Here is a 27,892-nt window from a genome sequence, read left to right as displayed (position 1 = left end):
AAGTTGGTGGTACTGCCACTGGTTTTCCCCTCAGTGATTAATGTGAATTAGTGAGTAGTGAGAACTTACTACTTTCCTTGTGTAATATGAAGAAAAATGAAGATAGGATCTTTATTATTCATTCCATTCCTATGAATTTTGTCCATCTCTATAACAGGAAGTTGTATCTTTTACTTAAGACCAATTTGGCAGGGGTACTACTGCTCTCACAAAATGTAGCAATATCCCTGCTTCTCCAAAATAGTGTTGCTGTGTTTCTGTGATCAGAATACTATTTAAAAATGCTGGAGTGAAATTCAAATACTATTTCATAGTTGTGCACCTCTAGAACATCAGTTGAAGCAGCTACCTGTTCTTTTCTGCTGGATTTTTATGGATAGTACACACAGCTTCTGAAACAACAAACAATAATTAAATGGCATTATTACATTGAGCAACAAGTTTATCCACACATACAAACATTCTCAAGCAACATCTGAATCAGGAACTTCAAGTATGTAAAACTAGTTGATTACGGATTTGATTTGAAAACAGATGTTGTGTTGAAATTTGTAAAATGCCATTAACTCATTAATTACTTGCTTTAAGTTATACAATTTTAGTTGACATTTTTACTTAAGGCTAAACCCCTACGTATTTTAGATGGTTTGGCCTATTGAAAAAGGAATCCAGATCTTTCCTCTTCTATTTGAATCAGCGTAAGGAATGACTATCTAATTGTGACAACATGACCATAGCTCTGGCACTTGCTTAATCATCATCCTCACTAGAAAGGAGGGGCCAGTCTGTTACTGTCTGAAGACTGTTCTTCAGCCTTTTTAAAATTAATTTGCTGCTTGATTTCAGTTCCTGCTATAAAGGTACATGAAAATCATTGCAACTGAAGTCTTAGAAGACTAAAGAGAAGGTAAAGTCTTGGTGAGCATAGAGACTACATTAGTTTAATCTCCAGAACTATTTGTATAAAAGTAGCCGAAAGGTCATACAATTGGTTCACTGCAGCAGATATTTCTATTGAACAAATTCCAGCTAAAGTTATTTGAGAGAAATGTGGAGTAAAAGTTATCACTACTCATTTCACATGGACAGAGATGGTGAACGTGTACTCAGTAATTATTCATTTATATATTTCTCTGGGATTTAGAAAGGATGCTTTACAAAGAATTTTAACAGTTCAAAGGAACCATCTGAGAAAGCAGGAAACTTTCAAAAGCCAAATTACAATTTGTTTGTGAATATTCGTTATTCATTAATTAAATAACACTTCCAGTTATTATGAGTTGTTTGTAAATTTGCAGGTATTTTTAGTTCTATATGCAGAGATATATATTTTTAATTTTTACCAGCTGATAATTATCAACTGTCTTCAGCCATTGACAACACTGTAACAATTTTAAAAAAAATTTTTTTGGTTACTGTATTTTACTTTGGTGTTTACTGTGGATTTCCCAATGGGGAACAGTAATACAGAGGCTGAATTTAGGGTGATAAATTCAGGTTCATTATCTCAGATTGTTTAGAAAAATGGACTGTAACAGTTACTTTGCCTTGCAAATATTCTAATGGATTTATTCAGGTTGTATGTAGAGGTCAAGAAGTAAGCCGATTCTTAAGTTTTTCTGTAAAATGTCTAAAAGGCTGGCAGTTATTGCTTTGAGCACGCTTACTTTTTAGCAGTTGTTTATTTCGTGGAGAAAATTCTAAGTGTATATTGCTGGTTCACTGAGTCAAGAGACTTTCTAATCCATCCAAATATTTGAAAAATAGTATTGGCTGTCTTGAGAGGAAGTATCTAATATGTGAGCTCCAAGCAGGATCTGTACAGCAGGAGATAAGCCAGAGGGGAAGGTCTGTTTTGAACAGTGAATTATTAGTTTCTGCTTTAATAAAACCAAATGCCTGGAAGGGATTGAGTTTGGTTTCCACATAAGTGTGGAGACAATAGTTTTGTCTATTCTCTGCCAAATCTTTCTCTTTCTTTCTCTCTCTCAAGTCCCTGAGAGCCACATGAGTACTCAAAAGTTGGTAATGTAACTCTGAAACATATGCTGCCCGCCCCCACTTCCACGAGAGTTGTTCTTGATGAGTTGAAACTTGTGCCACTGTTGCCACTTGTAATGGCTCCCAGATCCGTGCCACTAATGCACTGCTTCTGCACTCTTCAGTGGTGATTTTAGAAGATCACTGTCACAGTCTTCACACTTAGCAAGATGTTTACATGCAAATCTAAGAACAGCCAGGGTGTTTCCACTACTGGTTCCAGCTCTTTCCAACCTTCAAACCTCCTCATTTTTGGCAGCCTCTAGAAAAATTAATGCAACAGTCTGTTCTGTGTGATCCATACACAGCAGATGGTGACTGTAGGATGAATATCACAATTGAGAAACACTTCCCTGATATTTACCCATGTTTTAAAATTGAAATTTCAGGAGGATACCTTTTACTCTATAGAAGATATAGGATGAAATAATGGCTTGTGTCCAGATACTTGGATAAGCCAAAAAAAGTTATTTCAGGTGATTGTAATAGCAGTCCTTCCCCTCACAAGATGATTTGCCAGGTACTCAAAGCTGAGCACACAGGAATGGAGAGATCAGTATTTAATGGGCTTTATATTCTTATTAATAAATCCATTGTTCTCTAATAAACACTTTCTTCCACATCTTTTCCATACCACCCCATACAGAGGGAGAGGCTGCTTTCTGGGTGACAGCAGAACTAGTTGGACTGCATAGAGAGACCCAGAGAAGTGCAAGGGTGGGCCTTGGTTCAGACTGCTCTAATTTTAGCCTTTCAGAGGTTCTAGTAACAGATATCAGTCAATAATAATATATATATTTATGTTACTATTATTAATAAACATTGCTTGTGATATAGTGACCTTGCATTACTTTTTTAGAGTAAATACTAAGGGAATGGGTGGGACAGATTGCTAATACAGATACCTCTAGTATGTCACATATGGAAGACAAAATTAATAATGCAGCATTTGTTGTTGTATGTGAGACAGTAATCTGTGAGCAAACTTCAAGGACTTAAAAATTATCTTTGCTTGGAGCAACAACTAACAATGAGGATTGTTTTCTTTTTAAAGTTCGTATGATCTTTTAAGTCATAGTAAGGCATAGAACTACATAACTCATATAGAGACTATTTCTTCAGATTTATATATATATTTGTTTTCAGAAAAGCTATGAACATTTAAGAAATTATCTATGCATTATAATACTGATACTCTCTGGCTCCTGAGACTGCAGAGATATGCCACAAATAAAATTTGGATTTAAAAAGTCAAGTGTCTGTGATTTGGGAGATGAGGGACGAAGGTTTTTATCCGAGGCATTTTACCTGTCAATATGAACTTATGTGTAATTTTCTACTCTTGGAAAATTCAGGAGAAAAAGTTATTTTCAGTACAAACCCTGACAATTTCAGTATTGTTCCAGAATTATCTTTACCTCTATGTGCCAGTGATAATTATGGTATCGGTCTTTTAAATTGCAAAGAAACACTTCCTTAAAAATCTCTTTTTAGACCTACAGAATAAGAGTTAACAGTAGGTGCAAGATCTAAGACAGTCTAATTAGCATTCTACCTCTGCTGATTGAGTAACTTGATGGTAGGTGGTGTAGCTGAGATGTAAATTATCTCATTAGTATGGTCATAAAAATTCAATAAAATGAAATATTATCATAGTTGGTTACAATTTTTAAAAAGTAAAGAAGTACTTTTAGTTAGCTCGTACCAGCATGAGCTGGGAGTAGAGGCACATAGAATATTTGCTTCCACATGTGCAGCAAGAGTCATTAAAGTTGATGGAAGTATTGTAATAATTAGTCATTACTGATATACTACCGTAGTACCATTAGGTCCTGATAGGTGGTTGTAAGTTCATTTTTACCAAGTATTTCTGAAAGTCTTGGAAGCACAGGAATACGGGCAGTGCTGGTCACTGCCTTTTCTTGATCAGTTCTGAGTGAACTGATACCTCAGCATTTTACTGACATAGTCTTTATCATGTTTGTAGTTTCATGCCAAAGGGAGATTTCTAACCTCATCACATCAAATTTTCAATCCAGGACAGTATGCCCATGGTGCAAACATCAGTTTCAATGTCTAATTGGGTAAATTAAATGCTATTAGATTAAGTTCCTGGAAGTAATTCTGTTGTTTCAGTCTCTGACTTCATTATGAATATGCAGAAATCATCAGCACTCACCAAGCCTTCCAAAGTCTGTTCTAATCTATTGATTATGAATTTATGGCACTATTGTAATTTCATATAGCACTTGAAAACAAATCGGTGAGACCAGCAGAAAATAATTGCAGCTAACTGATTGTTGTAGCATTATATGGGTAGATATAATTAGCTCAGGAACTAAACTTTGTAGGTCTGTATGCATTCAAAGTCCAGGGATAACAGTACACTTCTTTGTGACAAAGAGTGACAAAGATTTGCTTGAATACTTAACCTGACTGACATTCACAAAGATCTCTGCGGGTAAAATTTAGTCTAGATCTGAGAGAAATGATTGAAAAAGACAGGTTTTGCTAATTGTCAACCTGATATATCAGAAGCTATTTGGAAACTAAAAGTATCCTGAATTCTACATCTCCTTGACTTCCCTGAAAGAAAGAACTGGTTACAAATGGTGATTGTCACTATTCTGAGGCTGATTTTGGGCAAGTATCTCTGTGTCATGATATGCTTGAAGAAGAATTGCATATTACCTTTCCATGAGACATAACTGAGTCTGAAAATGCAGTAGTAACTGATAGCTCTCTTGACTTCATTAACTAAGAGCAGTACATTTCTAACTTAGAAATGTTGCACTTTCTAGTGCTTTTATTGAGTGATGCTGACCTTAAATATTTTGTTCTGGCATTGTGGATATGACAGTCTGTGAAGGAGACAGGACATTCTGAAAAAAAAAGAAATGTCTCTTTTTGAGAGATGCAGCCTGGATTTATTGAAGTGTCAGTCATCCAAAATAGTCCTGTTAAACAAGGACTGTAAATACATCTATTGATTTGATTCAAACTATGTTTTCCATCATTGGCACCTCATATATTACATATATTTGCACAACAAAGTGACCTATAAGAATGATGGATAGGAGCTGTATTGAAATCTGTCAGTTGCTGAGTCATGCTTTCCAAAAATGTTGTTGACAAAGTAAACGTAAATGATTTTCCTGTGAAATCCTCTGAAGATTAATTTGGTCCTTTGTTACATTAATGCAGTGGCAGATATCTCCTTCCAGATTGGCTGTGGTAATGGAAAAGATTAACCTACTGTTACATTTTTTAGTAGTGCTCTCTAACCTGATTCAGCTTTGATAAGCCAGGTTACTGTACATGGCAGCTTAGGCAACTGAGCTGATCACTGAAGTGCCAACCTTCACTACAGAGGTTGGTGAAAAGTAGCTGTAATTGATAATTTCTTCATCTCACTGCTGGATCTGAAAAGGAAATCTGCCTGTGGTCTCAGGAGGATGGAGAATTATTGAGCTTCAGTCTATATGGACTCAGAGGTGGCCTTGATTTCAAATGCAAAGGAATATTCATTAAGATGTAAGCATAGTTATCACTTCCTCAGTTAAGGGAATTTGCAATATTAATTTGACTTTGAGTCAGTCTGTATCTCCTTGCAAGGTATGTTTTTTATAATTATCTTAATATAGCATTTCTCTTGTAATTCAACTTGTCTTTGCTACAGCTTTTTCTATCTATCTATACCAAACCAGAAACATTATACAGGTGGACAAAAGTAGGGGTGCATGGAAGTCCAAATATGTGCATATTATTTAGTTCATTAGCTTTTCCTGTATGTGTTACAAATTATTGTAATATCACTTTGGTGTGGATTTCTCAATGTGCATGATTTCTTTTGGTGGAGTTGAGGACATCATAGATAGCTTTAGTCACAGAATATAATGCTTTTACAGTCCCCTCCTTTCCTTCAATTTCAGAAAAACATTTTTAGCAATCACTTATTACAAAACATTGTTTTCTTGGTTTGTTTGCTTGGTGTAATGTCTAGTCTCTATTAAGAGGTTAACAGTGTAGTATTTTTTAGTTGGTGAGCTTAGAATTATTGTAATAATTTATGAACTAATAATTTCCGTATTCTGTCTTAGGGCATTATTACTTAGGCACTAATGCACATTTCAGCTAAAAGAAATTCAATTCATTGTGATTTTTGTATGTAAATTTATATGTAAATTTACACCTGAAACTCATTGCACTATTAGCCTCTGATATTAAATGTCCTGAGCACATTTTTTTCTTCTAGTTAGTTTCTTGTACTGTAATAGTGATAAGAATGGATTCCTTACTAAGCAAGTTTTACAAATATGTAATTTGCTTAAGGTGTTTAGCCCTAGATTTCGAGTAGGTCAATTTGTTGCTCTGATAAAGACTTAACTGTTGCTGAACAGTTGGTACTTTTTTGCAAGCTGATATTTTGTAAGGTAAAATATGCGAAGTAAAATGGGAAAATACAGTATCAAGATAATGGCAATGATATGATTCTCTTTTGTCATAACCCTACATGGAAAGGAGAGGGTTACCTTGGCAATTAGTTTACATCACAGAGAGGGGGAAAAGAAAAAAAAAAAGGGCTTGTACGGTGGGGAATACTATTGGAATTCACTTCACAAAGATCTACTCCATTAACTTACAAGTGACTAGGAAGCTGGAAGGACTCACCTCCTCAAGACATAGGAGGTTAGGACTTCCACGTGTCTGAATGATCAATGCAAGAAAGGCCCAGCTGAGTGTGGATGTGTGGGTCTGGATTAGAAGCGTGTGGGGAGAGAAGTGGTGAGGTACGTGTTGGAGGCACGTTGCATCTAGCAGTTCAAGAGCCAGCTCTGATTTCTAAAACTAATTTGACCCAACTTTGCTGAACTATGTTCAGCATGGCCCTGAAACTCTGCCATCAACTATGCTGATCAACTCACTTGAGCTTCTTTTGTTCCAAGAAACAGAAATGAGTAATAATGAGGATATAACATGAGACTCTAGCTTAATTCCTACTACTGACATATAGACACACTGATGGTGACATTGAAAGCTCTGATCATTTTGAGCATACAGAAGACAGAAGACCAAGATCAATTTTTTCAAGAATATTGCCACCATTGCAAGTTCAATCTTTGAGTAAGCAACATTCTTGCTTGTCATCAGGTGCAGCACACAGAAAGAAGGCACCTGTTACTTGTCAGTCTAGAAGAACAATGATTTGGACAAGGACCTACAAAGGGAAGAATTTCTGCTGCATTATCTCACCAGGCCTACCAAACTAACTTTCATACCACTTACCTGACCTGAAAATTTGCTTCTATAGCAGTAGCCTGGCAAACTCAGGAGCAAGGACAAATGCTTTCTTCTCAAGGTCCATGGACTGGAAAAGCTGCAAACAAATCCAGAATGAATGTCATCTCCTTAATGAAACTGGATTTTAATTGAAAACAATTGTTCTAAAGCATTAAGAAGTGTAGTTAGTCTCTTAAAAACTTTGGCCAGGTAGTGCTTTTATTGACAGCTGATGATGGTTAGAATAGGATTATTACTGAAGTTTGAACAGAGATAGTGTTATGCACAGTAATTTTAAAATGTGTCCATCTTCCTATAAGGTACCTTGTCGAAGTTAGAAGAGGATTAGTTGATAGTTCAGTGCAGTGTATACATTAATAAAACATAAAATTACATATTATGGACTTAAATCCTTTAGGTCCAGTTGCTAAAAGAAGAATGTAGCGAAAGGGATGATGAGAAAATCTTTGGTATAAAATATGTCAGCAAACAGGTATAATAATATCACAAAAGATCAATTAATGATGGTTAAAATGTTTATAAAAAACACAACACTGAAATGTGGAACTAAGTTAGTGACTATAAATGTGTTTGGAACTTGCCTATGATGTTACTCCTTTGCATTCTTTCTGATAAAATGGTACTTTCAGGAAAAATAATACTCTTAGCAATTGCATGGGCATTTTGTAATTTATCCTAGTACTATGCCTCCATAACAATCCATTAAGGCCTAGAAATGTGCAATATATATATTTTGTTGATAAATATACATCTGCTTTTATTACCATTCATGAAGTAGCAGATCTTTGAAACGTTTATAGCAATTGCAGGGAAATTTCCTCGGAAATTCCAGGGAAATACATAATCCTAGGCATTCATTTTATACTGGCAAGATAACACTGTTTTACATTAAGCTAATGTTGGCAGTATAAAATCTTTGTGTACAAGGTAACAAAGGTTTCTTTGATAGTTGCTGCTTTTTTCCTAAATAAGCAGTCCAATATTTCCTTTTTACTGTAGAAGTATTTCTTCAACACAGCATGTAGATGTTTTACTATAAAATTGTTATGAAGCCTTTAGCAATAAAATGGTAGATAGATTTAGAAATTTGTTTACACCGGTAAAAAAAATTAATCTGAGCTTTAAAATATTTTACGGCAAATTTCAATCCCATCTTACTGATGCAAGGCACTTGAATGATTTAAATTGTTGGTGTAATCTTGCCATCTGTAGAATATTAAATGTGTTTTATGTGTGTTCCAGTAGTCATTTTCTATAAATGTAAATATATAGAATTTTACCAAATCATAGGCAGGCTCAAAGCAGGGTGAGGTAGCTATGTGTGGGGTTATAAAGTATTTAATGTTCAGTTTTTAGTGTATTATTAATTTTAATAGGCATTTTATCTTTTTCTCCTTTCATATTGCAATTTGAATTATTTACTTTTTACAAAAAATTATATGGCAAAATTTTGCTATGAGAACCAAATCACCATGTGTTAAAAAAAAATACCCTTCATTTTGAAATAAACTGCTTGGTTGGAGCAAAGAAAAGAGACCAAAACTGGGATAGAGCTAAATATAGATACAGAGAAAAAAATACGTATATTTGGGTTTGGATTTTGCATATTTTATGTAGATGAACATATATGAATAGAACATATGTATTTCAAACTGCAGATTTAATGTGTGATGGTGAACTTCCTTCATTAATATATTCCTTCCTGTCTGTTTAAAGTGTTTTGTTTCATAAAGTGTATTGATATTTACACACATAAGGTACATAGGATGGATTTACACTATTTTTAGCCTTAGAGCGAAGAAGGGTGTCACTGGAACACTGCTGAAATATAGCAGTGTTTCAAAGACTGCTCAAGAATGCAGCGTAGGGGCTGTGCAGAGTGAGCCACTTCTGCCCAATTCCTGCTCATCCTAAAGGTGTTCCACGTGTAAAGTATGTATATTTATCTAATCAGGCCATAGTTTGTCTTCCTTTTATTATTGTAACTGGAATTTAAAATGCGTCTTTAATAGTAGCCGTGTTTTCCAGACAGTCAAGAAAAGACGGTCCTTGCCTGAAGTGTTCATAGACTTTAAAAGGAAAGATATGGAGACCACTAGTAAGGGAGATGGCAAAAAAGAACAAGAAAGGGAATGTTTATTGTGGTGGAGTTGTTTTAATGTCAAGTATTGTGATGTAACCTAAAAATTAAGAAGAACAGATCCTGCAGAATTCAGCCTGAATCGTTTGTCAGCTTGCAAAATGAACATTTTCAACTGTTTGTGCTTGGCTGTTTGGAGATGGCTTGGAGGGTTTACCTGGTTAGGACTAAAGCAGATCTGCCTGTAAGGTGTATTTTGGTAAGCCTCAGCCATATCTTGGAAGGTGTTTGAGAAAGATCTTTTATGTGTAGTGACTCATAATTAATTTTGTGTTTTTTTCCTAGGATACTATTGGAATTCATATTCCTATCACTAATCCTGCAGATAAAATTCTCCAGCTGAGTGTCATGCTAGAGAATCAGTCACTTTGTGGACAAAAGGCTTTCACTCTTAGGCCCAAACAAACATTTTTATATCAACTAAAGTTTTCCCCAGCTGTTGTTGGCACTTCAGATGAAAGGTAAGTTGCAGAGTTTTGATACTTGTGGTTGTGGCTCTTGCACTAATAAGTGAACTACTTTCATTGAAAACTCAGTCACTTGATGTAGATATCTCCCTAAAAAAACCCACAAGAGGTAATAAATGGAATTTTAAAAATTTCCAACTTTAAATATTTTGTATCCCAAACAGCAGCTTTCCTCTGAGGGGAAAAACCTGACTGACAGGCAGTAGAATAACCCCTAATTACTCTAGTTTACTAGAATTCTGTGAACAATGTTTTAGAAATTTACTTAATATTAGAAGTCCCTTCTGAAAACTTCAGATTAATTGTTAGTTTTATAAATTTGTAAGTTTTGTAAAGGGAATAATATGATTTCATTTTTCTTCTGAGAAGGAATGAAACTATTACAACATAACTAAAACCAGGTGAAGAACCCTTTAACAGTCTTCACATAAATCCATTTAGCTTCAAAATCTTCCATTAATTAACAGTGATCTACTAAATTAATATGGAGAGGTTTCAAACTACAAATTTTTCATTGCATTGGAAATCCCAACAAAACCATGCAGGTATAATAATTAGCAATAGAAAGACAGATGACCTCTTGGTCTTAGTTTCAGCTAAGCCAGTTCAGCAAGTAACTGAAGAGTGCAGAATTGCAAAGTTTATTTTCTGGACTTTGTTTTGCAGTTGAAGGGCTAATTGAAAAACAGTTCCCTGTTTTTCAATGATATCAATTGACTGGCAAAAATATGGGACGGAGAGGAGCGTGGGGTGGTGGTTTATGAGGAGGGCAGAGACAGATGACCTGTGTTCAAAGACCCAATATTTACAAAGCCAAAATCCACGTATTTCAAAGTTTTGTTCCATTTGCTTGTATTGATTTTTCCAAAAAGCAGAACAATGGCAGGTATCATTGTACAATACAGCTTTCAAGCAATACTGTTTTATAAAAATGAATACTGATATCACTCTAGTAAATATTTTCTTCCATGGGAATTTGTAGAAATTATGCATTTTGAAGCTGTGAATGAGAATAGACCTCATTTTTTCATACCAGATAATGTTTCTGGTATTTTTCAAGTGAAGAATTTCCAAATAATAAAATAAAGGTTTGTTTTAACTGGAAAAACTTCGGGCTTAGCTGATTGGTAGGCTGGAACTTAGGGGAAAATATGCAAAGATGACATAAAGCACACCTGTGCATGTTCAATACAACTGTGCATTACTATACTAGAGAGTTGTCTAATAGGTGCTTTAAATTGCAGTAGCTCCCAGGGACTACAATTACAGCTGGACAGAGGTTCTTCCACATTACATCCACACTATTATCTTTTTTCTGAACCCATGCTCTGTTTCCTTTGCTAGAGTAGCAGCTGGGAAGAACTGTTATAAAAGTGTTTGTGGCAGGTGTACCTTTTCAAATGGATGATTCTTTCCTAAGCTGTTTTATGCTCACTTTAAAGGCTCTGTTGGCACAGAGGATAGTCTGGAACCATAAAGTCATGAACATAGTTATTTACCATTTAGAACAAGAACTGGTCCTTAGTGGGTCATGGGTTTGCACAGTGCATTTCATGTAAGTTTTTATATGCTTACAGTGCTTTGGTTTAATGTTATTATGACTCTACCACTCAAAAAAACAAGAAATAGAAAAAGAAATCTGCAATAGGAAATGAATGTGTTAGAATGTCTGTCACAGAAATGTACTGCTGTATATATCTCACCTAGCATCAAGCAATTTTCAGTCATGACAACATTTGATTGTATATCAAAACAGTATAGTGAATATTCCTTTGAAGCATATCTCTTTGTCATGCTCATATAAATGTGTCTATATCTATTCCTCAGTTTTCATCTCATCACTAGATTTGAAAAGATTTTCCTTTTTAAAATCAGTGAATACTATTTCTATTTCTTTGTCCTTTGAGTTCAAAATGGCTAGAAAGAAAATACTGTGATGTTCAAATGAAATTAAAGCTTGCTCTTGTAAGTTAGCAGTTGAAATGCTTTTGAGTTGTATTTTTCAAAAAAAAGAAAAACAACAAACAAAAAAGCCCCACCAAACAACTTTTTATGCTAAAAAGTTATGAAAAATCAAGAAGACATTTTGTTGCATCAGTAATTGTAAATATTATTAGTTTTGGTAGCTGAATTCAGATACCAGCAAGAAGTGTTATGGGAAAACTGGGAGCTAATTAAAGAACTCACTGTGTTGAACTCATTATGTTTTTCCTGAATTTTAATCCGTACATTTTTAATTGTCTGCACAAAAGCTGTGTCATATTAAGCTTATGTATCTGTTTTTAGTGTCATATTCCTGTCAGATATGGTTGGAGAGTTTTGGTATGCACTGAAGTTGATTGTAGAGAAACCATTGCCAACTAGTCTACCTGAAATAGAATGTGAGCTTGGAAAGTAAGTATGTAGCTCATAGTGTTGAACTTGGTCACTGATTTGAAGTATCATGGAAAACATATGAAGGGTTTACATCAAAAAGCCAGACTAGTGCTGTATATGTACTATAGTAGTTTGCAGATAATTTTCATAGATATATGTGTAGATAGGTGAAATCCTTGCAGAAAAACAATTGAAATGGAATTGTAGCCTATATGTAGCCTTTCTCTGAAGTCCTTATATATAAATCACTCTGAAAATACTGCAGAATATAATCATAAAGATGCATAACACAGAGTTCTGTAGGTTTGTTTTATTTTCTGTTTCTTTTCTCTTTCTGAACTAGGAATATATCTGACAGTCCTACTTCAAAAATGCTTGTATACCAGTTAACAATTTCTTTTAACTTCTCAAGAAATGGCAAAGTAATACAACTTGGGTCCTGCAGATCCTGGGGGTAGACATGTTTGGAACACTGCAAGTGCTAAGAAAATGAGCTACTTAGAGCAGACAGAGAAATGAACCCAATTCTTGACTTCCTTCAACAAAATTTCATCTTGCATTTCGATAACGTAATTTTCAGTTCTGACTTTCAAGACAGAAATCAAAACTTTTAGAATAAGACTTTCAAGAATGCCATAATTCCAGTAGTGCTCTTCCACATATTACCTCTGCTTCGTAGTAGGTTCTGTGGATACACTGCTCTTCTGAATGCTAAATTCCACTTCTGTATATATTATCTTTTACTAAATCTATAATTAATATACATTACAGACTGAGCAAAAATTGTTGTTAGAGAGTACAACATGAAATTTTACCTGATTAAATTTTTATAAGTTAATATATTCTCCTGTTCATATATGATGCATAGACCAGAGTTAACTGGCAATGCCTTTGTTCCTATGTTTTTCTAAGAAAATCAGTAGGGCTGTCCATTTCCTGGTTTTTATTTTAAAATTCTGGGCTGACAGCAGTAAAAACTGTAATTTTTCTCTACTACGTAGGCTGACACTGTTAGGAGTTAGAAATAACTTAAAATCTTTTCATTCAGACTATCTGGCATTCATCATTTTTTCTAGCATGCACTTCCTGTGAACTACATGCACAACTGATCTGGCTGAGAATGGCAAGTCATCCTTTCCTACTACAAATAAAATGTATGTTGGAAAGGATTAGCTCCATTAACTACAACACTTGCCTGTCAAAACTATCCTCTCAAATTCATTGAATTCCATGTTTTATTTTTTCAAATGAGATTTCTCTTCACTTTACAAGTAGATGCATGTTATAATTTCTATACATGTGTAAATGAACTCATCTACATCTGTCCTGGGCAGATAGTGGTGGAAGAACAAAGAAGTACTATTTAGCTTAATTATTAGCAACAGCAGCAACAATAATGTATAACAGGAAATTAACAGTAGTCCCTTCCATATCGCTTTTTAGATATATTATAAAACAGTATAACAAAACTGAAAAACTTCTTCCTTTTCTGCTTGCATTATCTGCCATATTCTTGGTATCATAAAGTCCCCTGCTTTTTGCTCAGTTATTTCCTTCAACAGTCTCCTTTTTCCAGAAATTTATTTCTATTGTGTCATCAGCATAATGTCCTTTTCTTGAAGTGCAAAATTTTGGACAATGGCAATCGATGATGGCATTGAAGTTACAGTTAAATTACTGAGAATTGCTCTGCCTGCTGAAAAGATGAGACAGTCCAAGTCAATTGACTGCATTAATGTATGCTGAAAATGTAAACACAATGCAGGTAGACATTTATGTGTTGTCTGCTTAAGAAAGGTATCAATTAGTTTTGTTTTGAATGGGTGTACTTCCTTGCTATGTTCCTAGGGATGTGGTCTGTAAATGTCATAAAATGTTTGAAGCATTTCTGGTTGGTGAAGCTTTGTAGTTCTTTAAGAGACTAACTTCCATTCTACCACCTTTTCCTTGAATGTGGAAGAAGCATTATGATATGTGATATCTTTCTAAGAATAATGTTTTTCATTATGTTCTTGATGCATTCTTTTTGCTATCGATCTGAAAAATGTTAAGAATTTGTATTCTTGAAACATCACTTGGAACTGGATTAGGAGCCAAGAACCCATTGATACACTTAGAATCTATTTCTAACCAATTCTTGAAAGAGAAAGGAACAAATTTAACAGTTTATCTTTTAATCCTTCTTCAGATACCCTAACATTCTGGGTTTATCCCAGCCAGATGTGCTTTTTGTTTCTGGCAAGGTAGATTTAACACATCTTTTAGCACATGCCTCTAAGCAAGGAAGCCTTCTCCTTGATATTCTCCATCTTCATTTATCCATCCTGCTATGGGCTCCACAGCAGAGTCATTGAAGATGAGTCAGTTGAGTGATGTTCACAGTGATTTTGAATTTACTGTCATATGCAACAACTTTTTCTAGTATAACCACAGTAGTCAATCTGTGTGGGGTGGCAGATGTTCTTAATGGATTTTGATCACTTGAAGAACCTCTAACAGTCAAATAGTTGCTTACTGGAATTTCACATATTCCAACATAGTTTTCCCTTTGACAAAGATGAAAGATGAAAGAGACCAGTCAAAAAAGTAAAGGCTAGAGATGGTAAATGTGAAAAATGGGAATTATCAAGTGAATCTGAGGTTCTTGTGTGAAAGTTTCCTGGTATTTCTCTACTCTCTGCTGTTGAGACCTCAGTGATACAATGCCTCGACAGTGTTAGTCAAAAACAAGTCTGCCATTCAGCTGCTGGGGATTTGTATCACTGCATATGTTGGAAGGATCCCACCTACACACAAGTTTTAGGGCCTGAAGTTACAGTTGTAAAGCTTGTCTGAAATACCTTCGCTTCTGAATGTTCCTTTTAATATTTTCTTTTTCCATACTGATTTAGCTATGATTAACGGACTCTTTTTTTTTTGATGATAAATATGTGGAGCAATCTGGCAGTTGACCTGCCATGGTTTTGACTAGAGGGAATATCCATTAGGTAGATAAATTACAACAAAACAAATATATGTATCTCATTTTTCAAACTTTTCTTATTTACTGTTTGCATTGATTCATCTTGAATCTCTTTTCTGTGTCCCTTGGTGTTATAACGAGAATGATTTATGGTCATATATCTTTGTTAAAGGCAAATAATTTATTATTTTGATCAGAATAGAGGAATTTTTGGGAGTCTTATTAATTCTTTTGAAAATTGTGCTCCCTATTGAAGGTGTCTTGTGTTTGTTTATTCTTTAATTAGAAAATAAAGAAGGTCAGTCTGTAAAATAGAGTGCATACTCCAATCTTTGTTCTGGGACAGTCACAACACTCATTAAAAACCATAATCTACATGTGCAACATAATGATTTACCATTATGCTATAATGAACAATGCAACAATTGCACAAAATGAGACAGATTTTGAGTCCATGCAGAGGAAGAAAGAGGAGGGAAGCAGGCAGAACCTTCATTGAAATGGCTGGTGTAGAACACTTTGTTTTGAGATCTCAAGTTTACAAGATGATCAAGAAGAATGGTTGCATAGCAGTACTAAATCAAAAGCTATTGGCAGCACCACTTAATTGTAAGCTTTTCCTGCAAACCATTGCTTAGACAAAAAGGAGTTACAGATATCATTTATCTGATTACCTTTAATTTCTGTCCAGTGCTTTTCCTGAGGCAGACTATGAGTCCGTGGATAGACTACAGAATAATAAGACATACTTGAAATTATTTTACATTTTGGAACCAAATGTTTTTGTTGGCCTTGGCACTCTGAATTATCTATTTGTATAAAATGTTTTATTCCAAGGTTAGATCTACAGAAAGTGAGGAAAGAAAGGTGAGACATAAATCTGCAAACTGGAGCCCAGGAATAAATGTGAAGCTGTGGTATCAGAGGCACTAGGATTCATTTCCATATCCTCCTATCTAAAAGTTAGTCATCAAGTTTAAGGCATTAAGTCCAGATTCCTCCTGTAGACAATGAAAAGTGATTCCACATGTTAGTGATCTACACTAGGACCAATTCTCCCTGAAAATGTAAGGGAGCTAGATAGTCCTCTTAACCAACTAACTTTAACTTCCTGGCAACTGAAGTACAGCAAGACAAATTCTGCCCTTATGAATGACCCAACTATTAGAATGGTTATTGCTACCAGGTTTTATTGTTATTAATAATTATTAATAATAATAATTAATGCTATTAAATATATGTCCATAGTAGTGGAAAAATACTAATGCAATAAACTGTAATTCTTATTTTAAAAAGTACTCATTTTTCAAGAAAGAAAACAAGTGATGAAGAATAAAATGCAATGGAAGAAGCTTTGTAATTAATAGTCATTGCATATACGTATCTTTTCCAGATGGGCTCGTCTATACATACCTCTCTTTAATCCTACACATGAAACTCTGGAGCTAGAAATTGTTAACAGCAATCCTAGCAATTTTTCAACCGAGACTGATCCAAAACACCCTGTAAGTAAGATTTCTGTGCTTTCACAAAAGTGATAGAAGAGAGCCTTCTTTTCAAAACATGTTGAATTGTGTATTGTACTGTGGGTTCAGAATACACAACATAGTCTCGAGGATTAGTAGCATTATAAGTATGTATTCTAGAGATTTTATAGCTTAAGGATGAAAACGATTAAACTTGAAAAACAATGCAAGCTGAAATATAGATGTTTTTTCCCTGGAATGCTTTGTGGAATGGTTTTGAGGACTGCAGTGATGCTTGCAAATAATATCCAGGAGATATTAGTAGGAGAATTTGTAAACAAACCAGCTGTATTAGAAGCTTCACAAGTTTCTAAGAATCAACAGGATAACTAGGTAAATATGTAGAGAAGTAGATAAAATGTTAATGTAAGAATATAAGAATATCTCATAGTCATGGCAGTTATAACCAACTTGCAGAGCTTATGAATAAGAATTTGATCAATTTAGCTGCAAGGAAGCTTCAAGCAAACACCTGGAATAATTTCATTTTCCAAACTCACATTTCCCCCAAGACTGATTTCTACAGAGAAAATCTTCATCCTGTTACTATTATCACAGAATCACAGAATCACAGAATCACTAAGGTTGGAAAAGACCTGTAAGATCATTAAGTCCAACCATCAAACAACAAACACCACCATGCCCATTAAACCATGTCCCACAATGCCTCATCCACACGTTCCTTGAGCACCTCCAGGGATGGTGACTTCACCATTTCCCTGGGCAGCTTATTCCAGTGTTTCACTACTTTCTCAGTAAAGAACTTTTTCCTAATATCCAGTCTGAACCTCCCCTGGTGCAACTTGAGGCCATTTCCTCTTGTCCTGTCACTCGTCACTTGGGAGAAGAGACCAACACCCACCTCACCATAACCCCCTTTCAGGTAATTGTAGAGAGCGATGAGGTTTCCCCTCAGCCTCCTCTTCTCCAGGCTGAACAACCCTAGCTCCCTCAGCCGCTCCTCATCAGACTTGTGCTCCAGACCCCTCACCAGCTTCGTTGCCCTTCCCTGGACACGCTTCAGCACCTCAGTGTCCATCTTGTAGTGAGGGGCCCAAAACTGAACACAGGATTCGAGGTGCGGCCTCACCAGCGCCGAGTACGGGGGCACGATCACCTCCCTACTCCTGCTGGCCCCACTGTTTCTGATACAGGCCAGGATGCCGTTGGCCTTCTTGGCCACCTGGGCACACTGCTGGCTCATCTTCAGCCGGCTGTCAACCAACACCCCCAGGTCCTTTTTCACCAGGCAGCTTTCCAGCCACTCATCCCCAAGCCTGTAGCGTTGCATGGGGTTGTTGTGACCCAAGTGCAGGACCCGGCACTTGGCCTTGTTGAACCTCATCCAATTGGTCTGGGCCCATCGATCCAGCCTGTCCAGATCCCTCTGCAGAGCCTTCCGACCCTCCAGCAGATCAACACTCCCAATTCGAGATTGCCATTGATAAATTCACTAACTACAATAGTGCTACTAATTAAGGTTAATATTGCTAGCAAACTTGATAGTAATACAAGAACCCGGGGATAACTTTCGCCCAGAGGGTGAGAGGAGCAGCGCTTACCCAGAGAGGCGTCCCTGCCTGGGGTGGAGGAAGAGAACGCAGCCCGTCGACTGGTCCGTCGGGTATCGAGGTTCTTCTCTCCCACCTTAACAGTCATTTTCTCCGTCTTTTATCCCCTAAACTACCAGGTTCTCCCCCCCATATGTGACGTGTAGCATGATTTGGGTGGAGAGACGAGTGCTATAGTCATATATGTTTAGCATTATCTCTATAATCTTCATGAGCATATGCAGGGTGTGAGTTGTAATATGCATTTCACTGCTAATGAGGCAAAGGTCAGTTATCGCACACGAAGCCTTTTGAAGAAACAAAGAACCCCTCAGATTCCTGTTATTTTACTGTCTTTGCTGAGCACAAGCAGGGCTGACCTGCCTCCACAGGGCCCCTTCCTTACCTGCATCCTGTGTTAGCCAGGCGAGTCTCCACTCGCCCGGGTCGCACAAGAGATAGCAAGGGCAGTCTTAACGGTTCTTTGTGCACAGGAATCCCACCTCATTATCCAAATTCCACAAAGACATATGCCAGCGCTGGTTTATTTGTGCAAACTGGTATAAGTGTCAGACGGAGAGGAATATTATAATAAGAACCTAAAATAAAGCTGAGAAGGTAGAAAATGGATTGTATGGTGAAAAGAGAGGAATGCTATAAAGTCGTAATATGTGCATTTTTGGCTTTCAGAAACTAAACAGCTTTCAGCCTCAAATATAGCAGTACAACAAGACCAAATGTTCTTAAAAGGGGTTCTAAAGATAACAGCTAAAGGAGCTCACACTTATTTACTGAACTGCCCTGTATTTTGCATACATAGTATTACATTAAATTAAGAATATAAAATGTGAAATGTTTATTTTAGTCTGTCTTTTATGTCATGCATATTAACACATCTTCATACATTACGTTAAAACAAGTGCTACTACTAATCATTTCATCAATTGGTATTTGAATAGGAGCTAAGAAATGTAATGGATGCAAACTATATTAATTATCTAGGGATATTATACATGTTATGTTTAGGTCATTGGCACAGAAGTGGATTAGATTTAATTATAGTGACTTTTGGCTCCTACAGATTGCATGTTACCTTCTTCAGGAAATTAAAAAAAAATAAAAAAAATCTTCTCCTTTCAGCTTTCCTAATTTATCACCAGAGATACACATATCACCAATAACTACATTACATTGCTTAGGAAAAGACACATTCAACACTAACTGCAGTAATTTTCTTTCTTTTCTTTCTTTCTTTACTTCTTAATAGAATGCTTAGTCCTATACGTCATTTATGCATTGAATTCTGAAATGTTCTTTGTGAATTACAGTAGTTCTTCCAGTTAAAGGATAGCTTTGATGAATTGGCTATAAGCAACTATCTAATATTTATTTCATGTATCTGTCCCTTTTTGAACTTGTTTCTTCCATTGCAGACACATGTTCAGAGAGGTAATGTGATTTCCTTCATAGTTTTGATGAGAAAGGCAGGGGGTAGCATTTAAATACCTGCTTCTTCTCCTGAATATCTTGCATCCTAGGCTTAGTCCCTCCATACAGGACTGCATTCAACTTCCAGAAGATTACTGCTTGTTCTTATAAACTGTAACCTGTGCTTAGTGTTAGTTTATATTAATGCCTGTTTCAGTGTCTTTGTGATGTGTGGAAGAAGTTTCCCATCTTAATTACTCAAGTTTCTGCTCTCTTTAAAGCAAATAATGCTTTCTTGTCAGCAGAAAAGTTCTAATTTGAGTGATCCTCAGGTGAAATGCAACAATAGAGAGCAAATTATTAGAATAACAGATTGAATATGGGATTGTCCCATTAAGATAGGTAATGTTGGAAGAGAATTAGTAGAGTCATTTTAGAATTCTGCATATTCTAAACCAGAAATTTTAATATTTCATATCATTATCTATATTTGGTTTTTTGTCATCTAAGATGTAGAACTGTTGAAGATATTGGGCTGTCAGTCAGAAAATATCTCAAATGGATTTCATGAGTCACTGAGTTATATTAGATAAACCAGATTCAACAGAGATATCTGAGAAAATTTTATCTTTCCTAGCAATTAATTGCCTAAAATATTAACCAAGATTTTGACTAATATTTCAGAATTTAAACAAATTCAAATATCATATTCACCATACTTCCATGTGCATGGAAGGTTGTTCCGGTTTCAGTTTGCAATAGAAGACCTTACTGAAATAACACAAGGGATTATTTTCTACAGATCTGGTTCAACTTCAAGTACTGACATCATTAACAATAGGCTTTCCTGAGGTCCAGTTGAATTACGCTCAAGTATTCCTGAACTTCTGGGTGCTTAATGAAGTCTAAATGAAATTTGAAGGCTTTAAATCTCTTGTCAGCTTCATGTAAATTAGAAGCAGCTCCATTAACTTCTTTGTAAACTGATAAAAATGAGAACAGTATATGCATCTTGTTAGCAGCTTTGCAATTGTAGCCTAAACCAGCTTTAAATGGAATATACCGTCTTGGTTTTCTTTCAAGAATTTGAAAAAAGTTTTCAAGGATTTCCTTTAATGTGATTTGGATTTTAATTTCTTTTTTTTTTTTTTTTTTTAACAAGCCATGCCTAATTTTTGTTTCCCTTTTTGTTAACCTTACACTGTATGGGTTAACTTAACATTTTTATAAATGTTGCCAAATTCTCTAAAAGTTGGAACAGAAGTGAACTCCCATAAGTTTGCTGCAAAATTCCTAACTTGTTTTTCATTAGCATATTGGGCATTATGGTTTCTGGGGGACAGTCATTGGGATTTTGTGTTTTGTGTTTCTTTCCTAACCACAGCTTTCTTTATCTCTACTAGAGAAGGATTCATGTTCAGCATTTAACAGATGAAAATCCTCGATCATCAGTAATGCTATGTTCCCCAACTTAGTTCTTTCCTCTATCTAAATACATGGACAGATTTCACATGTATGTGTGTTATATTTATACACACATATATTTATGACGTAACTTAAATGTACAAAAAACTCTTACAAATGGGATCATCTGTATTACCAAAAAGAAACATGCTTTCACTGTAAGTCTTCAGCTTGCTATTCTCCTGGCTTATAACTAGCCTAAACCTTTTTCATGAAGCTGTCTTCCCTCCTGATCGGCCACGAAACACAATTTTTATTGAGGAAAAATAACTTAATAAAGAAGGGCTGGCAGAGACGAGTGCAGTCTCAAAGTCTCTGTGTGCAAGCTTTATTAGTTTGTTAATGACTGAAAGTGTTGTTTTGTACAGAGTAGAGAATAAACTTTTAGATTTAATGAAAAATTTCCCTCCTTTGCTGGATTTGTAACAGGAATAATGCATGTGTAGTTGCTCAGCCTTCTTCAGACTCAGTGTCTGTATTTGAACAGTTATATCAGAGATCTTATGAAGAGCAATGATATCAGTCCTCTTTCACATGAGTATCTTGGAAGACACTTGTTTGTGTAAACAAAATGAAAGGCAGGGCATGGGTTAACTTCAGCATATTTTATTGAATGATTGTGGCAAAGCATGATCTTCTTTAAACATGTTGTTAGTGTTATTTCTCAATTCTAGTTTTTAAATCAATGTATTCTTTGGCTTTCAGTAGAAAGTAAGTTGGGGTTTTTTTACCCCACTCTTTATTTCAAAACAAATTACTTTCTGGATACAATAGAACATCATACTATGTAATATAAAATGAATATTTTAAAATAGATCTATAATGTAAAAAATAAAAATCTTTTTTGCTTTCAGAGCAGGCAGTCTGCTGGTTTATCATAACTCCATGTTGATTATTTAGATTCATTGTGGCAGTGCATTTTCTGTGTAATGATAATGTGTTAAGTAATGCTTATTGAAAATGGAATTCCAGTCTGTTGTCATCTTTATGGGAGAGTTATATTCCAAATAATGTAGATCTTTTAGTGAAATTACTAAAAATTTAAAAATAGTATTTTTAATTTTATCATGTATTCTTATGCTGTGACAACCTGTCTTTACCTTGCTGTTTCATTTCGTTCAAAAGCATTTGGGAGGGGGTAATCATTAAGGTTCTTTCTCCATTTCTACATCTTCATTTGATAAATGGGACTGGCTGGTTTGGACAAAGTAGATAGGAACTAGACTGCAAATGAAAGTAAAAAATCTCAAAAAAAGGTCTCTGGATACAGAGCATGCCCAGGAACTCACTCAGAAATGAGCTGTTCAGGCTCCTTTTAGGTGATAAACAGCTAAATGAACTCTTGGCAGTGGGGCAGATGGGGATGGAGGTGGTTTGTGGGAGATGACTCTCCCTCACGTCTGTTATTCTGGGTAGTACAGAAGCCTTGCAAAGGTGACAAACGTGGGATGGTGGCAGTTGACTGCTGGTGGTAAATGTGCTTTCAAGTTATCACTCACCTACAGGATGTACAAGACTGTGAATTGTGGGCGACACAGCAGTGATGTGCTCTCCGTATGGGAGGTGCAGGTGTAACAGCCAAGTGGGAGTGGGCCCAGAGTGGCAAAGCTCTGTGTGTGAGACCCACCTACTTACTGTTCAAGAAATGTTTTTTGTCATGCAGTGGAAACTGTAAAATTAAATTTGTAAAGTTTGAAAAATACAGTAATACCCCCCAACAGACAAGACAGTTAATGTCTTCTAACCAATAAACTGTTATGGCAATATTCTGATAGATTATTTTAAAACTTGCCTCCAAAAGAAAAAAATAATATTTCAGGTTTTGTGCATTATTTGACCACATCTGAGCTCTGTCCTCTCTTCTGCTTAATCTACTTCCCATTGCTGCCAGTAGGAATATCTGTTGTTCAAGGTACAGCAGCTTCCCAGTCTGTAACTGTGCCTGTACCATATAGACACAGCCAGAAGATGGCTGGCAGGACCAGGATCCCTGTGGCTCCTGCTCTGGTCCAGCTCTGAGATGGCAGGGAAAGGGACGAGGCAGTGAGGAAAAGCAACATAAGCCTCTTGAGGGGCCTCTGCCCTGGGCTGGGAGTGGACACCTCTGTCCCCGCTTCACCATCTGGGGCCTCCAGGTTGGCTTCAGCGCTGTGGCCACGGCCACTGGTCCCAGTACCGCAGTGGGCCCCCATGCCTGCTCCTGTCATGGCTCTGCTCGCTGTCTCTGTGTGTGGTGGAACAAGGCTACTGGTGGGGGTCCCTGCCCTGCTGTGCCATAAGCTGAAGCCTTCCTCAGCCCCGAGCCAAGCTCCGTAGCAGAGCACAGGCAGTCAAACCCCTGGGGTGGGTAGAGGTTGCAGGGCTTGTTGGTGCAGTCAGGCATCTTGCAACCATTAAATGTAGTAAACAAAAATGAATGTTTTAATAACTCCTGTTCACTGCCTGTTAGCAGCCCATTCTTCCAGGGCTGACATTTCCTTATAAAAGGGCTTGTCAGTGCCACTTGTAGGGTGTTGTTTTGACCTTTGTTAATTGTAAATTATATTCATTTTATATAATACAGCTTGCGTGTCCACAATTCCAATCAATTATCTTTTTATATCTTCTTACATGCATTTAAACATATATGATATTAAAAGCTTAGTACTTTTTTAATTAAAAAAATAGTCATGGTAATTGTGCATTCAATGATTCTAGCTGATCATTCTCTCAATGCATTGGCATTTTTATTATTCATAATTCTATTCTTTCACTGCTTATCTACTTTTTAAAAACATTTATGACCCCATTGTAATGAGCTACTTTGCTTTCCCCTGTGCAATTGAGACTCAAGTAGTATACTTCAGATGAAGAGAAAACTAGCAATATCATTTACAAAGTTAGTTTAGATAAAGGTAAGTGGAAGAGAGGCAAAGCACTAGTTTATTAAAACCTACCATGTATTTCCCTTATAAGCCAGTTCATGTCTTTGGAGGTCAATGTGATAACCTTTTAGTGTCATCAATACGATCAGACACCAAAGTCGTGTTTGAATGGTATTCGTGAGAGCCACTGTCCGTGTTCTTGGAGCAATCTGTAACACCAGCTCTCTAGTTTATGGGGAACGAACGTGCAGTGACTGCCACTAGGATTGTTTACTGCAATGCACTTGCTGCCTTAGCAGCCTATGCTTGCTGAAAGGAGAGAATGCATTTGGTGGAACACATTAATCACATAAGCATCAACACTGTCGATACAAACCACAAAACAGAAACAGACTCAAAAAAATTGATTTTCGCTCCCCCTCTCTTCCCTTTGCTTCTTTCTTGTATTTGTACAGCTGATTGTCACTCCTCATTCCACCATTGAAGTACCTGTGCAATTCTGTCCGTCTGCCCTTGGGAGAGGCAACCACAAGGCAACAATAACCTTCAAATGTTCACAGGTATGATACTCTGTTTGCTGCCCAGAACACTTGGAATTCAGATTAGGTAATATTTTTAATAGGCATGTAAGTAAGGGTTTCAGTCTGTAGGTCAAGTTGAAATTTAATGGCTGGATGCATGAAGAAAGAGCAAATACAAAGATGTTCAAAAGTTATAATTTGTTTTAAACCTAGTTTTACCCAGAAATTATTCTATTTACAGTATTAAAATGTGGCGTAATGGCCTAGGAGCTAGAATAAAGAATAATTTTAGCTTTCTTAGTAGTTACTTCTGTTGTTTTTAACACCAGAAGACTGGCACTTCTTAGCATTGTCACCTCTGAAAATAAATTTCTTGATGTTTTTCCCAACCCCAAACAAAATTAAATTGTTTCATTTTTTATCTGATCTGAATTTTGGAAGGCCATGCACTTGATAAAGTGAATTCTTCCTTCCAGTTTGTTTGAAAATGGGTTTTACTTTGAGCATCTTAGAATTGTTGACATTTTTTCCTCTGTGGTTTTTCCTAATTTTAAATGAGAAACAAGTAAATAAAGAAACATAAGTCATCAACATGACCTACTAGCTGATTAAAAATTACAACTGGAAACAAAAACAGATAATATGATGTAAATGATAATATTTCATCACATGAGCTGAATGAAACATTTGCTTTTTATGCAATTTTCTCGCTGTATTCTTTTTGGAATTTCAGGTATCCTAATAGACTGCTGACCTGTGAATTACTCTAGTTAAGTGCTACCAGGAGTTTTCAGTAGTGTTTTAACTAATACTGCAGAAGCAAATACTCTTTTATATGAAAAAGCAAATAGTGAAGGAAGGGATGTGGCAGTTTTTGTCCTATAAAGTATGTTGAACAGGCAGGTTATTTGTAGGTAAGGTTAGCACAGCATTTATTTTTAGGATTTCTCTTCTTAAATATTTATTAAGGATAAAAACAAGGAGACATCAATTCTCATATGAATAGTATATATCCAAGGCCAGTTCAAGAGGACAGAATGTCCTTATCTTGTCTGGATCCTAATGGTACATAGAAATCTTATCTATATTTTAAAAAAGAAAAAAGAAACTATTCACCAAATACAGAAGCAATAAAACACTGCAACAATTCATTTAAACCTTTCAGGAACAAGTTGAGCCCTGCCACTTGAATCTTGTTGTCCAGTGCATCTCCTTTCAAGTAATGGCAAATCTCCAAGTTTTTATCTGCAGTGAACTTTAGTCAGTATCCCGTCCTTCTAGCTGCTTTGTCCAGACCCCTTTAACCATTTCACTATATTGGTATAATCTTTGTAATTTCTTAGTGTTCTTTTTATTCCTGAATGTTTTGAATTTTGTAAATTTTCCTTCCTTTTCACTGCTACAGTCCTTACTAAATTAATCCCAGACTATTTTAATTTGCTAATTGCTATACTGATAGCTGACAGTGAATATTTGCACAGATATAACTGCCCTTTTTAATGAAGATTTGAAGAATGTTTCTCAGCAGTGGCAGATGCCTCAAACAGCTTTTAATGTAAACCCCCCACCCCAATATTGATTTCCCTCCTTTGATTTCTCTGATTAAATATATCTTAATGGACACTTAAGCCATCTGATAGCTGAATAGCTGACTAATCTAAAATCAGTTAATGACAGTACTTGTAGGATAAGCCTTAACTATTTCTGATTGTGCTTCTTTGCTGAACTGAGAGAAACTGTTCTGTGCTATTACCTGCTTCATTTGTTTCTGGTTTGAAGCTGTATGAAGAGCTCTTCACAAAGTGAATCTGAGTTTAGCTCTAATCATTGTGCAAATCTGAAATTAAGATTGTTGGGACAGCACAACTGAAAGGTCAGCTTGAACATAACCCACACCCAGAGTTCTAACATACCTGTATTTTCCTATTCTTTTACCACATTGCTAGCATCCAGGTGTAATGTAGAGCATTTAACAGTAGTAAGTAATATTAGACAGAAACTGAGCCCAATATTAGATCCTATCTTGTATTATTTGCCTTAGGATTCTGGGTTTTTTAATCTTTTTTCCTCTTGATTTCTTGCACTGAGCATACATGATCTTGAGCTCCATCACAAAGTGGGTCAGTGAGGAACAGTAACTGCAGCTCAGGCAAGGCAGGACTGTCCTATAATCCATATAATTTTTTGGTTGTCTTGTTTTATTTTCCAGATTGACCACTAATTTCGTTTGGCTCCTTCTTTAGCTGCTCAGTTTGACAAAGTTTCAGTGTGTTGTTTTAAAGGTGCTCAGCACTTGAAGCAATGGGGTTCAAAATGGCTCTGCTTGTTAACCACAAAAAATCAGTGGAAGCTACAGTCTTTAATGTTTGTAGGCCATGAGCCTAAGCCTTCAGCAATAAAGCTCAAAATTGATCTTTACAGCTCACCTGCACAAAATATGAACATGTGCATTCCTCTCACCCCTGCACTGTACCTCAATGTAAAATTACTTGCTATGAACAAGGTGGTTCACACAAAATTACAGTGAGCCTGGAAAGCATTGTTAGACTAATATTGCCTCATAATTTCTGTATTAAGAGTTTTACAAAAAAATATTTTTTGTTACTGTGTTTGTAAGCAAGCACAAAGTATCAAAGACAAGCCAATGTAGACCAGCAATAGCTTGACACATCCAGCTTTCTGAAAACATGGTCTTCTGGCATGCTCATGCCTGTGTTGCAGTCCTTCAAAATAAGCCTGCAAAGTGTGCTCAGTCTTTTGTTTACATTTAACTTCTTGAGGCCGATGTGGTAAGGAAGAACATGAGTCAGGAACACAAATGCTATGTCATGCTGGCTTGGGAACTGTTGGGCAGTTTCTTGTTGACTATGACCAGCAAAGGGACCAAAGAGTCAGTCCTGTGTTGCTTCAAAGTCTGTATAGCAGCAACATTTGCCATCCTGTCAGAATCTGAATAGTGAGCAATGCTAGCTTCCTATAATTTTAAAGGGAGGTAGTTTTTAATTCTTATTAGTCTGAGTAATGCAAAAATCCCTGCAAACTGGGTGACATATATCACTGTCTAAATCCTAAACAAAACATAGGCTCTATTTTTATATTCTGACTTTTAGTATTGGGTAGTCTCTACATCAGTAAGACAAAAATGTCATTTTTCTTGTTGGATTGAATGTTTCTCTATAAAATGATAATAAAGGCATGCAGTTTTGCTGTCCAGAGCTATTTTCTGAAGACATATGATGTGCCATTTTATTTA

The 27,892-nt window shown here is 36.1% G+C and overlaps 1 protein-coding gene across 1 annotated transcript in view; it reads left to right on the top strand.

The window, feature by feature from the left end:
- Positions 1-27,892, top strand: part of CFAP47 (cilia and flagella associated protein 47) — a 338,108-nt gene that overhangs the window by 229,954 nt on the left and 80,262 nt on the right. Inside the window, exons 52-55 of the mRNA XM_059824083.1 lie at positions 9,767-9,942; positions 12,235-12,342; positions 16,680-16,791; positions 24,574-24,678. Of these exons, the coding sequence (XP_059680066.1) occupies positions 9,767-9,942; positions 12,235-12,342; positions 16,680-16,791; positions 24,574-24,678 (501 nt within the window). The remainder of the gene's footprint in view (positions 1-9,766; positions 9,943-12,234; positions 12,343-16,679; positions 16,792-24,573; positions 24,679-27,892) is intronic.

This window comes from Gavia stellata, chromosome 1 (genome assembly GCF_030936135.1).
Source record: "Gavia stellata isolate bGavSte3 chromosome 1, bGavSte3.hap2, whole genome shotgun sequence".
Classification (NCBI taxonomy): Eukaryota; Metazoa; Chordata; class Aves; order Gaviiformes; family Gaviidae; genus Gavia; species Gavia stellata.
The sequence above is the reverse complement of the archived record's forward strand: the minus strand, read 5'-3'. Positions and strand labels throughout refer to the sequence as shown.